This window comes from Haliotis cracherodii, unplaced genomic scaffold, assembly GCF_022045235.1.
Source record: "Haliotis cracherodii isolate W230 unplaced genomic scaffold, xgHalCrac1.p SCAF_21, whole genome shotgun sequence".
Taxonomy (NCBI): domain Eukaryota; kingdom Metazoa; phylum Mollusca; class Gastropoda; order Lepetellida; family Haliotidae; genus Haliotis; species Haliotis cracherodii.
In genome coordinates, this window is record NW_027266277.1 from 523,946 (window position 1) to 539,459 (window position 15,514).

The 15,514-nt window shown below is 45.3% G+C and overlaps 1 protein-coding gene across 1 annotated transcript; it reads left to right on the top strand.

Annotated features, from left to right (window-relative positions):
• Positions 1–1,917: 1,917 nt before the first annotated feature.
• On the top strand, positions 1,918–7,629 carry LOC139471012 (uncharacterized). Its single transcript, XM_071253315.1, has 2 exons — positions 1,918–2,279; positions 5,412–7,629. Exons 1-2 carry the CDS (start codon positions 1,918–1,920, stop codon positions 7,627–7,629), a joined length of 2,580 nt encoding a protein of 859 aa, XP_071109416.1.
• Positions 7,630–15,514: the final 7,885 nt, after the last annotated feature.

A 15,514-nucleotide genomic window follows, 5' to 3' on the forward strand; every position in this document is an offset into this window, starting at 1 on the left:
CCGACACTCTTACTCGCTCCGGTTCCGCATCTGTTACTTTCCAGTTTTGAATGCGCACTTTTGTATGTAACCGTCCTGACGACCTACAACTCCGAACGTGGATTATCGTATCAGGAAAGGATACGGGGGATTTAAGTCTCGGGGTGCTTATGACAACGGTGACTCCTAACAATGCAAGATCAAGAAATGTTCCGTGACCTGAGAAGCTATTACGATGATTACCCATGAGAGTCATGCACATTAACAGCACAAGTTCTACTCGCATCAGGCTCATTAACTAATAAGCCTTGCAGACAAGCACCCAGACTCACCCTCTCACCCCTAGCCTACCCTTGTCCACTGAGTGCGGCCAGCGAGGTTTGTCATCGTTCGTGCTTGATACGGTACTCAGTTCATGTACATCTTCATCGATTGTCGTTAATTGACGTCAACTGGGAATGACGAACGAGGACATAGTTTACTGATGTAATCAAGTGATGCATTGATGATATTACAACAAAATTGCTCAAGCGACTGCTCAAGGAGGCTCACAAATGTTTCGTGTCATATGAGGGAAACACCAATCACACAGTCTTGAATATTTGTCAACAGTTACGTATTCTGATTATATGTTGGTGTGTGTCCGTTGTGAAAAGGGATCGTGCAACCTCTTTAAACCGGTCAGGACCCTTCTTGATACAATCTTTGGGATTGTCAATGTCCGGTTTAACGAGCTGTGTAATGGCGTTAAATTCTTAACATTGCTAGATATTCCTTACAGTACTCAACTGAATATGACGGATCAACGGGTCCTGACTAACGTGGTATTTATAGCATTCTACATGACTTTGGAAATTACTCATTCTGATTTGTCATTTAGAAATTTGAAATAACTTTAAACCCATCCCATTTAAACAACTGATTTCTTCATCACCGCCGGTGTTGATATATACAGAGAACATTTTCTTCTCATTTCTATTCATGCCGCACAAATATTTGAAAAAACGAAATTTACAGGACTAGGTTATAAAATGCAGAATTGTTGTTGCTACCATATTCAAGGTAAGTGTGGCAACATATCGTGGTAAGGTGGCCGAGAGGGGACATCCCTTTCTCGCCTTCAGTTACGGCCGCGAGAAAGTGATTACACGACACGAGAAAGCGAGAACACGAGACGAGAAAGCGCTTACTCCAGACGAGAAAGCGAAAGCGCGATATGGGAAAAGGATAGCATAAGACGAAAGAGCGAAAGCACAAGATGAGAAAGCGATAGCACGAGACGAGAAAGGGTTAGCACGAGACGAGAAAGCGATAGCACGAGACGAGAAAGCGATAGCACGAGACGAGAAAGCGATAGCACAAGACGACAAATCGATAGCAAGAGACGAGAAAGCAAAAGCACGAGACGAGAAAGGGATAACACGAGACGAGAAAGGGAAAGCACAAGACGAGAAAGCGATAGCACGAGACGAGAAAGGGATATCATAAAATGAGAAAGCAAAAGCACGAGACGAGAAAGGGATAGCACGAGCCGAGAAAGCGATAGCAAGAGACAAGAAAGAAATAACACAAGACGAGAAAGCGAAAGCACGAGACGAGAAAGGGATAGCACTAGACAAGAAAGTGAAAGTACAAGACGAGAAAGGGATAGCATAAAATGAGAAAGCAAAAGCACGAGACGAGAAAGGGATAGCACGAGACGAGAAAGGGATAACACGAGACGAGAAAGGGATAGCACGAGACGAGAAAGTGAAAGCACAAGACGAGAAAGGGATAGCACGAGACGAGAAAGTGAAAGTACAAGACGAGAAAGCGATAGCACGAGACGAGAAAGGGATAGCACGAGAAGAGAAAGTGAAAGCACAAGTCGAACAAGTGAAAGCACAAGACGAGAAAGGGATAGCACGAAACGAGAAAGAGATAGCACGAGACGAGAAAATGATAGCACAAGACGAGAAAGTGAAAGCACAAGACGAGAAAGGGATAGCACACGACAAGAAAGGGATAGCACAAGACGAGAAACTGAAGGCACAAGACGAGAAAGGGATAGCACACGACAAGAAAGCGATAGCACAAGGCGAGAAAGCGATAGCACGAGACGAGAAAGCGACAGCACGAGAAGAGAAAGCGACAGCACAAGACGAGAAAGCGATAGCACAAGACGAGAAAGCGATAGCACAAGACGAGAAAGGGTTAGCAAAAGACGAGAAAGGGATAGCACAAGACGAGAAAGGGATAGCACAAGACGAGAAAGGGATAGCAAAAAAGGAGAACGCGATAGCACGAGACGAGAAAGATAAGTATTTCGCTTTCTCGTTTTCATGTTATCACTTTCTCACAATAAAGCAATATCCCCTCTTGGCTACTACATGGGTCGCATGTATTTCTATACGATAAAAGTATACACAAAACAGTCTCGGTCAAAGGCATTTACAATCATATTAAACACGCTATTTTCATGGGAACATACTAAAGAAGAAAAGATGTGCGAAGAGCGGCCCATGGGCGAGAATATGTTCCTTTACTTAAAACTCGTGTTTTTGTTTCGTAAATACATAAATGTATTTCTTTCAAGAATCATGACACAAAATTTAACTCATTTTAACTTAATTCAACTATTTTATAGCGATATTGAAATATTTCGCCCATGGGCGAGACACTTAACATTTGATTTACAATCATCTTGTATTGAGTCTCAACTCTTGTACATGTCCCATGTCGGGAATCGAACCAGAGTCTTCGTCGTGACGAGCCAGCGCTTTAACCACCAGGCTACCCCCCCGCCCGCTTAAGGAACAGAGGCAGTGCATGTTTTAACTAAACACGTTCTGCCTTTTATGACACATGCCAGGATCTTTTATAACACATGCCCCAAATCTCAACATGTTTTGAACATAAACATGTTTATGAAAACTGTAATTATGTTAATGGTGTCAATCTTTAGTTACCGTGTCCCTTTAACGCGTCAATGCGTTTACAACAACATCGCTTTTGTTACAATCGTTATTTCAAACTCATGCAGAGTCTTGGGGAAATTCAATCGTAGGGCAAAAAAATCAAGCATGTCAGAAGAGAAATATCGATCGTTGTGCGATACCATTTAAGTCTGTTGGTGATCAATCACATTAAATTTTTCTTTTTTGACAATATCGTCTAACCCAACACATATAAACATTAAAAGTTCTTGATTATCTGAATATTGTATCAATTTGCTTTCATGAATATATCTAAAATGTTTTCATTCTAAAAAATTCCAAAACAAGTTTAGAATACAAACATTTTGGGGTATCAAAACGCGTTTAAATTATCGGACAAGGATTAAACAGTTTTTACAACGTAGTTTCAATTTAGACATCTTCTAGGGCGTGGAAGTGCCCACGATTAAAAAAAGATGGACATCATATCAGAATATTAATTATTTGATGAGATGATAATATGAGTCAGGTCATGAAATAATTTGAGTTACTACACGATACACTGCCTGGGACCCGAGCCTATATACGATAGGCCAATATTCTATTTTGGCGAATGAGATAAGGCACACTGTTAGAGTAAGATTTGTCGGAACATTAGCTCTTGAAATGCATGTCGAGTGAGTGTGTTGGATTTAACGCCGCTTGTAACAGTACTCCAGTCATATCACGGCGTGTCCCCCCACCCCCCCCTCCCGTAATTAAACGCGAGAAAGCGATGTCGTCTCACGGCCACCATATTTTGGGCAGAACATAATTCAGACGTTGGCTGAGTCTGTATAAAAAATATAGAGGATCTTCAAATTTGCTACTTAATTTTGTATTATAAATTTAGGGGCCAACAGAGAACATGAAATTTGGAACTTAATTAGGAATAATTATAAATTCAGGGAAAACAGATAGCTTGAAGTTTGGCACTACGACTCTCCGTTCCCCCGACTGCGATATTTGTTCATATCCGAAGGTGATGCGTCCAAGATTATTTAGCTTATATAGTGACGTGCATGCACGTGTGTGTGTGTGTGGCTGCTTGTACTAGACCGGACTTATGCCGATTTATAGTGCTAGCCCACTGAGATACCATGCCGCAGTTTAACATGAATACGCCACTCAGACACAGTATACTGACTCCGAGCCGACCAGTCCTTGCTTTAACCCCTTAATGCCGAGCGCCAGACAGGGTAACAACAAGTACCATCTTTAAACGTCTTTTGGTATGACGCGGCCGGGGATCGAACCCCGGACCTTCCGCTCTCCGGGCGGACGCTCTACCACAAGACCACGGAGGCGGTCGTCATTTAATTTGGATTTGCTTCGTACAAATACGCATGAAGAAATTAGATGCCCAACAGTACAACACCACTGTGCGCAATTACCTCAATCAGTTCTTTCACGTTAGGGGGGCACGGGGGGCCCAATCGTCTAAGGCACCGCGATTCGCTGTGCAGAGTTGCGTCCCTTGGGCACGCCAGAACCCCGGACCTTCCTCTCTCCGGGCGGACGCTCTACCACTAGACCACGGAGGCGGTCTCATATACGAAGAAAATGTCCATCTGGAATGCTCTGTTGGTATTCAGACCCGTGGTCAAGGTGTATAGTTCTTTAGTCTTCATTGCCAGAATCCCCAAGCGGGAATCTTTTGTGTCCAATATCATTTATTTATGTTTTTCTTCAGTTGGTCGAGCTCACTCTCATTGATTTTGAATCAAAACGTCTTGAAACAAGTTAAATAGTCATACAAAATGTATGAATACGCTCCAAAACCGTCATATGTTATTTCATTGTCATCTTAAAAGAAGCAAATCACTGCCTTTATCCTACACCAGCGTGTATGTATATTTAAACACCCGGCTTTAGGCTGATAATAATGTGTGACGTCGCAGTGAAGGGTGCGCGCCATTTTCTTTTGTTTACAGAGCATCAATCTACATGACAAGAAGTGATTTAGCGTTATTCTTAATGTGTCGAAGGCGTGAAACGGGTTATTGTTTTGCGTTCGGGGTTGTGCAAGTTCAAACAAACGTACTATAAGTGTTATGTCTTAAAATTTTCAAGACCGATTAAGCGAGGAATGTTTGGATTCAGCGATGTCCTCGCCGAGAAAAGAAACGGCGTCATTTTTTTTAAATATCGGGACATATTCAGTTTTTGTTGTGTGTCTATGTATATTATCAGTCAGTTCATTTGACTGTGGTTGGCATGGTTACGCTGTCTAGGGACAGATGCTTTCTGAGAGTCGAACGATATTTGCAACAATGGCTACTCTCTCACTTTCTCACAAACAAAAATCACACAACTTGTTGACTGAATTCAGTATCACCCATGTTGTCCATAGTCACCCCTCTGTATCCTCCGTCAACCCACCCCTTAGTCAACTCACTTCTCCGTCAACCCACCCCTCCGTCACCCATCCCTCCGTCAACCTACTTCTCCGTCAACCCACCCACCGTGAACCCACAGTCCGTCTGCCCATCTCTCCGTCAACCCACCTTTCCGTCAATCCACCCTCTGTCAACCCACATCTCCGTCAACCCACCCCTCTTTCAATCCACCTCCTCCTGGCCACATCCCTCCGTCACCGACCCCTCCTTCATTCCAACCCTCAATCAACCCACCCCTCCGTCAACCCACCCCTCCGTCAACCCACCCTGGCCACATAACTCCGTCAACCGAACCCTCCCTCAACCCACCCCTCCGTCAACCCCCTCTCCGTCAACCCACCCTGGCCACATACCTCCGTCAACCCATCCCTCCGTCAACCCACCCCTCCGTCATCCCACCCTGGCCACATCTCTCCGTCAACACACCCCTCCCTCAACCCACCCCTCCGACACCCCCTCCGTCGACAACCTACCCCTCCGTCAACCCACCCCTCCGTCACACACCCCTCCGTCAACCCACCCCTCCGTCACCCACTCCGTCGTCAACCTACATACCCCTCCGTCAAACCACCCATCCATCGACCACTCCTCCGTCAACCCACCCCTCCGTCGTCAACTTACGTACCCCTCCATCAACCCACCCCTCTGTCATCCATACCTCTGTCAACCCACCCCTTAGTCAAACCACTTCACCGTCAACCCACCCATCCGTCAACCCACCCTCCGTCACCAACCCCTCCGTCTACCATCCCTCCAACAACCCACCCTGGCCACATCTCTCCGTCAACCCACCCCTCCCTCAACCCACCCCTCCGACACCCACTCCGTCGTCAACCTACCCCTCCGTAAACCCACCCCTCCGTCACACACCCCTCCGTCAACCCACCCCTCCGTCACCCACTCCGTCGTCAACCTACATACCCCTCCGTCAAACCACCCATCTGTCGACCACTCCTCCGTCAACCCACCCCTCCGTCGTCAACCTACGTACCCCTCCGTCAACCCACCCCTCTGTCATCCATACCTCTGTCAACCCACCCCTTAGTCAAACCACTTCACCGTCAACCCCCCCATCCGTCAACCCACCCTCCGTCAACCCACCCACCGTCAACCCACAGTCCGTCAACCCATCTCTCCGTCCGACAACCCACCCTTCCGTCAATCCACCCTCCGTCAACCCACCCCGCCGTCACCCATCGTCAACCTACGTACCCCTCCGTCAAACCACCCCTCCGTCGACCACTCCTCCGTCCTCCTCTCCCCCCCCCCCCCCCCCTCGGTCACCCACTCCTCAGTCAACCCACTCCGTCTTCAACCTACCCCTCCGTCAACCCATCCCTCAGTCACACACCCCTCGGTCAACCCACTCCTCCGTCACCCACTCCGTCGTCAACCTACGTACCCCTCCGTCAACCCACCCTCCGTCAACCCACCCCTCCGTCAACCCACCCCTCCGTCAACCCACCCTCCGTCAACCCACCCACCGTCAACCCACAGTCCGTCAACCCATCTCTCCGTCCGACAACCCACCCTTCCGTCAACCCACCCTCCGTCAACCCACCCCTCCGTCAACCGACTTCTCGGTCAACCCACCCACCGTCTACCCACAGTCCGTCAACCCATCTCTCCGTCCGACAACCCATCCTCCGTCAACCCACCCTCCGTCAACCCACCCCTCCGTCATCCCACCCCTCCGTCAACCCACCCTCCGTCAACCCACCCACCGTCAACCCACAGTCCGTCAACCCATCTCTCCGTCCGACAACCCACCCTTCCGTCAACCCACCCTCCGTCAACCCACCCCTCCGTCAACCCACCCCTCCGTCAACCGACTTCTCGGTCAACCCACCCACCGTCAACCCACAGTCCGTCAACCCATCTCTCCGTCCGACAACCCACCCTTCCGTCAATCCACCCTCCGTCAACCCACCCCTCCGTCAACCGACTTCTCGGTCAACCCACCCACCGTCAACCCACAGTCCGTCAACCCATCTCTCCGTCAACCCACCCTTCCGTCAATTCACCCTCCATCAACCCACATCTCCGTCAACCCACCCCTCTTTCAACCCACCCCTCCTTTATCCAAAAAATCTTTGTCAACCCAACCCTCCTTCACCCAATCCTCCGTCAACTTCACCCTTCCGTCCTTCCCACCCACCCCTTCGTCAACCAATCCTCGCCACATCCCTCCGTTACCCACCCCTCCGTCAACCCACCCTCCGTTAACCCGCCCCTCCTTCACCCACTCCCTCGTCAACTCTCTTGTTCGTCAACCACCTCTCCGTCATCCAAAGTGAGTGAGTGAGTGAGTTGTGTCAGGATGAAGCAAGATATCAATATGTGAGAAAATGACCTCACCCTACTTAAGTGAACCCACGACCCTCCCCCACCAACACTCAACCTCAACCCTGAACACCTTCAACCTCTACACCCCCACTCAAGCAACAAATATGTTCAACTGCTTATATATCTACCAATCACTCTGACCTTCCGAAACCATTCCTAAAACAACGACAGTAAACACTTTATACACCTCAAGTGCATGGGCAGTCGTTCCAGAGTTACGTCCCTTTGCCTCGCAGGATGCGCTAATGTTATGTCAAAAAATAATTCCGCTTTAAGCTGTTTCGTTGAATCAGAATATCAACAAGGCGCCCACAATACGTCACTAAAATACAATATTGATCTTATCCAAGAACACAACATAGTGTCCAATGACTGTCACAAATATTTTGCTCTAACGATGCCATATCCTTCGATTTACATTACAGACACAATAAGGATGAATCGTTGAAATCCTTCTGTAGATGGGGCATTGTCAGTGATCTGAAACTCGTTTACAGTGTTTGGTCACTTTCTTTATGGCAAATAAGGTAATATTACACACACTGCATTTTAAGTAGGTGAATCTAGTGTAAATACACAAAACAATTGGTTTCCGTAGCAACAAGATATACATTCTCAATTTTTGTAAATGTTTTATCATTGTGTATTTGGAAAACACTTGTTTCTGTTGAATAAGGCGGCAGTACCAGCATGAACAAGCGTGCTGTTTGACTGCTATTTGAAGTGCATCGTTTGTCTAATGTTTAAAGTAATCTAAATCTATTTGTGACATGTTCCAACACTGACTGCGACCGGACTATGAATTGAAATAATAATCGTCGTGAACGACAGTTATTGCGCTTGATTCGTGAAGATCCGGGGTAGAATAGGTCTTCAGCAACCCTTGCTTGCCGAAAAAGGTGACTATGCTTGTCGTAAAAGGCGACTAACGGGGTCGGGTGGTCAGGCTCGCTGACTTGGTTGATGCATGTCATCGATCCCAATTGCGTAGATCGATTCGTATGATGTCAATCACTGATGTGTGTGTGTGTGTGTGTGTGTGTGTGTGTGTGTGTGTCCGTGCGTGTATGTGCGTCCGTGCGTGTGTGCGTGCAGGCGGGTGGGTGGGCCCGCGCTTGTACAGCGCCGGACTAATGGCGTGTTTGTAGTGCTAGCCCACTGATATACCATGCCGCAGTTTAACATGAATACCCCACTCAGACACAGTATACGGACTCCGAGTCGACCAGTTCTTGTTTTAGTCCCTTAATGCCAAGCGCCAGACAGGGAAACAACAAGTACCATCTTCTAACGTCTTTTGGTACGACGCGGCCGGGGATCGAACCCAGGACCTTCCGCTCCTATGGCAGACGCTCCATCCACTTGACCATGGAAGCGGTCTGACTTGGGACAAAACCCCGAATTAGAGCAGATCCAAGACATTTCCCACGAGCACGGATCGTATCTAACCATTGGACACCCCATACACGCACGCACACACGCACACACGCACGCACACGCACACACACGCACAATACGATTACATAGGTGCAGCTATTCGTATTCTTGAAAATACAACAGGGAATATCATCGGGTTTTTTGTCTTTCCCTATACTTGTGTGTCAAAGCTCCCATTGTGCATACACTGTTCTGCTTACTGAGTTCAACCCCTTACAAATAAAACAAGTACTCAGTCGCGCTCTTTCATGCATCCATTATTAGCTCCAGACATTATCCTGTTGTTTTAATACTGTGGGTAACTTGGGACTGTCGGCAGGTGTTCACCGACGTGTTCTAAATTTCTAGGGTTAGGATTTTGAAACACAAGTGAACTGTTCACAGATGAGAGTTTTTTACCTTTATGTCATGTAGGTACTGGGGTCAAATTGGAAGGGTCCATAGCTTAACGTTCAAGGGGTGAGTGAAAAGAGTTTGGTGTTGTGCTCAACTGGATGCTCAACCTCCAGTCACAAGATGTGGTTCACGTCCATCAGCGACATGTCAACGGTGATACGCTGGTGTTTTGCCCTCCTTAGTTTCTGATCAACAACGTGTTTCTTTACGTTGTGGCTGTCCATTCTGACGTTGCTTCTGGTTTAATCTTGGTGCGAGGCTGTTCTGTCTTGAGAAAACAACAACTGCAGATCACCCAAACATGTCACCCGAACATCTATGATCACAGAAATATCACATAATCGGTAGAATCACGAAAGGATAAAAAAATTCAATCAGGTGAAAACACAGAAGGGTCATAAAATCAGATGAAAACACAGAAGGGTCATATAATGAGATGAAATCACAGAAGGGTAATGTAATCAGATGAAAACACAGAAGGGTCATATAATCAGATGAAATCACAGAAGGGTAATGTAATCAGGTGAAAACACAGAAGGGTCATATAATGAGATGAAAACACAGAAGGGTAATATAATCAGATGAAAACACAGAAGGGTCATATAATCAGATGAAATCACAGAAGGGTAATGTAATCAGGTGAAAACACAGAAGGGTAATATAATCAGATGAAAACACAGAAGGGTCATATAATCAGATGAAAACACAGAAGGGTCATATAATCAGATGAAAACACAGAAGGGTAATATAATGAGATGAAAACACAGAAGGGTAATATAATCAGGTGAAAACACAGAAGGGTCATATAATCAGATGAAAACACAGAAGGGTAATATAATCAGATGAAAACACAGAAGGGTCATATAATCAGATGAAAACACAGAAGGATAATATAATCAGGTGAAAACATAGAAGGGTCATATAATCAGATGAAATCACAGAAGGGTCATATAATCAGATGAAATGACAGAAGGGTAATATAATCCAGATGAAATCACAGAAGGGTCATATAATCAGATGAAATGACAGAAGGGTAATATAATCCAGATGAAATCACAGAAGGGTCATATAATCAGGTGAAAACATAGAAGGGTCATATAATCAGATGAAAACACAGAAGGGTCATATAATCAGAGGAAGTCACAGAATGACCATATAACCGTTGAAATCACAGAAGGGTCATATATTCACATGAAATCAGTGTGTCACGCTCCAGAATGGAGCCTGCATGATTCAGGCATCATGATCAGCGTTGCCGTTTATATCACACAGTCGGATGAACACATTTGTAAACACAGAAACACATTATCCGAGAAAGACGCATCGTCAATACATCACTGGTTTGTAAACGTGACGTTCCTCCATCACCCGCTTTGCGGGACAGTAGCTATTTTCAACCATCCAATCAAGTCACGACTTGTTCCACCGAGAGGGAAGCCAGCGAACCAATGAGAGCTCAGATAACATCTTACAATATAAGTTGTCCACCGGTCTTGAGGGGGTCATGGTTTGATGTCCCCGGGGACCGGTGGACAACGAATCTATTTACCGCACGCCTCATTATATAGCAGGTATGTCTTATCCATTACCGCTCTGGCCCGAATCCGTAAGAATACAACAGTTAGGCATTTATCCTCTTCGGGGTTTTTCATTGTCATCGAATAATAGCAGACGACAGAAAACAATCTTAGAGTTATTCCCCCTAGATATTTTTCATTCGGAAAATATCGTAAATATCCGGAGAATGGCATTATTAATTCGAGATACAAAACTGCGGTTGGTATGATGCAAATTTAATGCCAACAGTTCGGCAATTGAGAGGTGAACATTAGGAAGGTGAATATTGGAAATAATAGAATGGGCCTCAGCCAGTCAGAATCCGCCATTCACGTGCAAGGTTTGACAAACGACAATATTGCTTTAACATAAGGAAATGGTAGGGTTTCCATAAATTCACTCGCTGACTTGGTTCATGCATGTCATCGATCCCAACTGCGTGGATCGATGCTCATGGTGACAATCACTGGAATGTCTGGTCCGGACTCGATTGTTTACAGACCGCCGTCATACAGCTGGAATATTGTTGAGTGCGGCGTTAAACAACAAACCAACCAACCATTAATTCACGTGGGGTGTCCGTGAATTATTAACGGTCTCATTTCATTGGAGGTTAAAAGACACCTGTCTAAAAAATGTATTCACGGATGGTGAAATAACGAGACGGAGTTATACACAAAATTGTATTTACGATAGGAGACTCGTATGTTTGGAAACGGTCAATTATCAGCGGTCATTATACATCAGACCGCTCCGTGGTCTTGTGGTAGAGCGTCCGCCTGAAGAGCAGAAGATCCGGGGTTTGATCCCCGGCCGCGTCATACCAAAAGCCGTTAAAAGATGGTACTTGTTGTTACCCTGTCTGGTGCTTGGCATTAAGTGGCTAAAACAAGTACTGGTCGGCTCGGAGTCAGTATACTGTGTCTGAGTGGGGTATTCATGTTAAACTGCGGCATGGTATCTCAGTGGGCAAGCACCATAAATCGGCATCAGTCCGGACTAGTACAAGCAGCCACACACACACGTGCATGCACGTCGCTACATACGTGCAATATTCTTTGACGCGACGTTAAACCCCATTTCACCTCACCATCACACATCAGAACACATAGATACGTACATAGAGACAAACACACGCCATTTGTCACTTGTCACGTTAGTCTGTATGTTAAATAACGGTAGATAATACCACAGATCAAGTTTCATACATACGTATATTGAGACATGCATACGTCATAAGTCACGTGTGATTATTTTTTTACTGATTTTACGAAACGAGTGTCCCGAGCGAAAACGAGGCTAATACATGAATTCTTACACGAGTTTCGACACATCAGTGTTACACACATGCGAGTATAATAATATAATTATTTCTTTATTACCCATTATTTCTTAATTCTTTTGAGCTCCCTTGAAAAATGCTCCGATCACGACTGCCGTCTTAGAAAACCAAAATAGTCGAATGACGTCAACAATCTTCAGCTATGACGTCGTTTCTAGTGTGACATCATTCCGGCCTTACGTCACAATAGGACGTCAACAATGCCGTCAACATAACGTAAACAACACAATGCGTGAGGTGATATTTGCACAAGTGCAAATACGATTTTTATGAACTCGGTTATTTCTAACATTACAATAATAACCTGTATGTTTAATAACGGTAGATAATATCACACACAACATTTCATACATACACACGCCATTAGTCTCGTGACACGTCATGTTGTATGTACAATAACGGTAGTTACTATCACACGTCAGGACACCTACATATTTATATAGAGACATACACACGAAATTTGACACTATTAAAAGAAAAATATAGTAAATGAATATTTTATTATCACATTTCTCGGTTTTGATTGGTTTGAAATGCAGAATAATATAAACTGACGTCCAAAAGAAACTTTACCAACTGAAAATATAAATTTCAGACAAAGTATAATTTCTTTTCCGATAAAGTGTATCTAAAACACATAACCTAAATACAACAATAGTGTATGCAGAAAATGTTAATCGTCTGTAACATGTTTGCGAGATAACACGCGAAAAAGTGAAAAACACGTGCACCACGGACAACTGCAAATGCACGTGCGGGTGAGGGTATAAAACGATTGCAACGGCAAGTCCACATCCACAGTGATAAAAAAACACAAAAGAAATGCCACGACTCACAGTCGAACAACGTGAACGAGCCTTGGGTATGGTACAGATGGGAGCCACCCGCGCCCATATTGCACGAACCTGCTCCTGTGTTGCCGTTACCAACTTGATGCAACGTTACAGACAGACAGGGCGGACCGCTGACAGGCAAAGAACAGGCAGACCCAGGTTGACCACGCCCCATGATGACCGGGACTTGCGTACCTCGCACCTCCGAAAACGCTTCCTGACAGTGACGTCATCGGCGACAAATGCAGGGTTAGTCGACAGACAGTGACCAGGAGACTCAGGGCTCATGGAATCAGGGCTTTTAGACCATACAGATGACAGCTATTGACAGCGCAACATCGTCGACTGCGATTGAGATGGGCCCGGACTGTACGACGTTGGCAACGACGTGACTGGCAGAGGGTTGTCTTCACTGACGAAAGTCGTTTCTGTATGTTTAGGGCTGATGGAAGACAACGTGTTTACCACCGAAGGGGTGAACGAACGGCGGCGTGTTGCGTGCATTAGGTCGTACCATATGGTGGAGGGAGTGTCATGGTGTGGGGAGGGATCTGTGGGCAAGAGAGGACACCGCTGGTCATCGTTGACGGAAACTTGACAGCTCAGCGTTACATGGATAACATTCTTCGTCCAGTTGTCCTACCATTTCTCCAACAGCAGCCACGTGGTGTTATTTATCAGCATGACAACGCTAGAGCCAATACAGCCAGAATTGTCACTAACTTCCTCGCAGCCAACAACGTCAACGTCCTGCCGTGGCCTGCACGCTCACCCGACATGTCCCCCATAGAACACCTTTGGGACTTGATGGATCGTCGTGTTCGACAACGACCACACTCTCCAGCCAACCGGCAAGAACTGATCTTGGCCCTCCAAGAAGAATGGCGTCAAATCCCACGTGACCTCATCAGACGACTGACTTTTTCTGTGCGTCGAAGAGTTTTTGCGTGTATTGAGGCATTTGGTGGTCACACACGCTACTAATGACTTGTTATTGAACGTGAGCGATTGTTTAATATGTACTCTGCCTATTGTCCATGATTCTGAAAGCTCGAGTTTTGTACCACACCCAACTTTGGGGGGCTCTGACGTTATTCTCGGTATATTGATCTTCTCAATACACTTTACTTCATGCATGTATGTTTTGTTGTTTTTGAGCAAGAGTGATTTCAAATTCTGGTAAAGTTTCTTTTGGACGTCAGCTTAGTTAACTAAACTAGCTTATGTTTATAATCAATATATTCCGCAGGGCTACACCTTATCGTGTTTGTTTATTCAATAACATGAATACCTTAATATTATTTATATGTAATATTACAGATTGATGCATATGAGTCCCTTCATGTGGACGAGGGGCGGTCAGGTAGCCTGATGGTTAATGCGTTCGCTCGTCACGCCGAAGACCCGGGTTCGATTCCCAACATGGGTACAATGTGTGAAGCACATTTCTGGCGTCCCCCGCCGTGATATTTCTGGAATATTGCTAAAAGCGGCGTAAAACCATACTCACTCGCGTGGATTAGCGTCAGGATCTTACGCTCTATTTCAAAATTAGGTAATCTTTAATGACGTCATAATGTCATGACGTCATTTTTGCAACTGATGAGGTAGCTTATGGTGCCTACAGTTAGCCTTGCCATTGCGACCTTTGACCTCAGTTCATTCATTGCAGCGTTAACATTCTGACAATATCAAGTCCTGAACACATGTTTACCGAATTATTTTCTTTGCAAATCACTCTGATATAGATTGCTTTTCTGTGTGAGTGAAGCCGATCGATGGATCGATCTCAATATTGAAATAGATGAATAATAGATTGTCTGTCAGCTTTAAATTTAGGGATAAATACATTGTCACTCACAAATTTGAATATCTTGCTCGACCTACATCAGACCTCAGAACATTGGATTCTCGGGAAGATAAAATCTGTGGATGATATGAGAGTCAGTCTGAATAAATAAACACGCACACAAACACGTCATTTCATCTCTGAATAATACGTGGATTGAACGCATAGAGACAAAACAAACATAAACGTTCCACATAATCCCGACTTTCCCCCAAAAAAGTTGCGTCAACAAAAGTATGAAATTAGCAAATTGATACATTGAACTACAAGCGGAGTTATTCCATGGAGCAATTCATCACAACACAATGTCCTGTCGCTACATATTGATGCGACTATATAACCTACCCGGTATAAATCGATGTAGTGATACATATTGTTTACGACACGTTGGTCTGCGCATGTCATTGAAGCGCTGGAGGAGC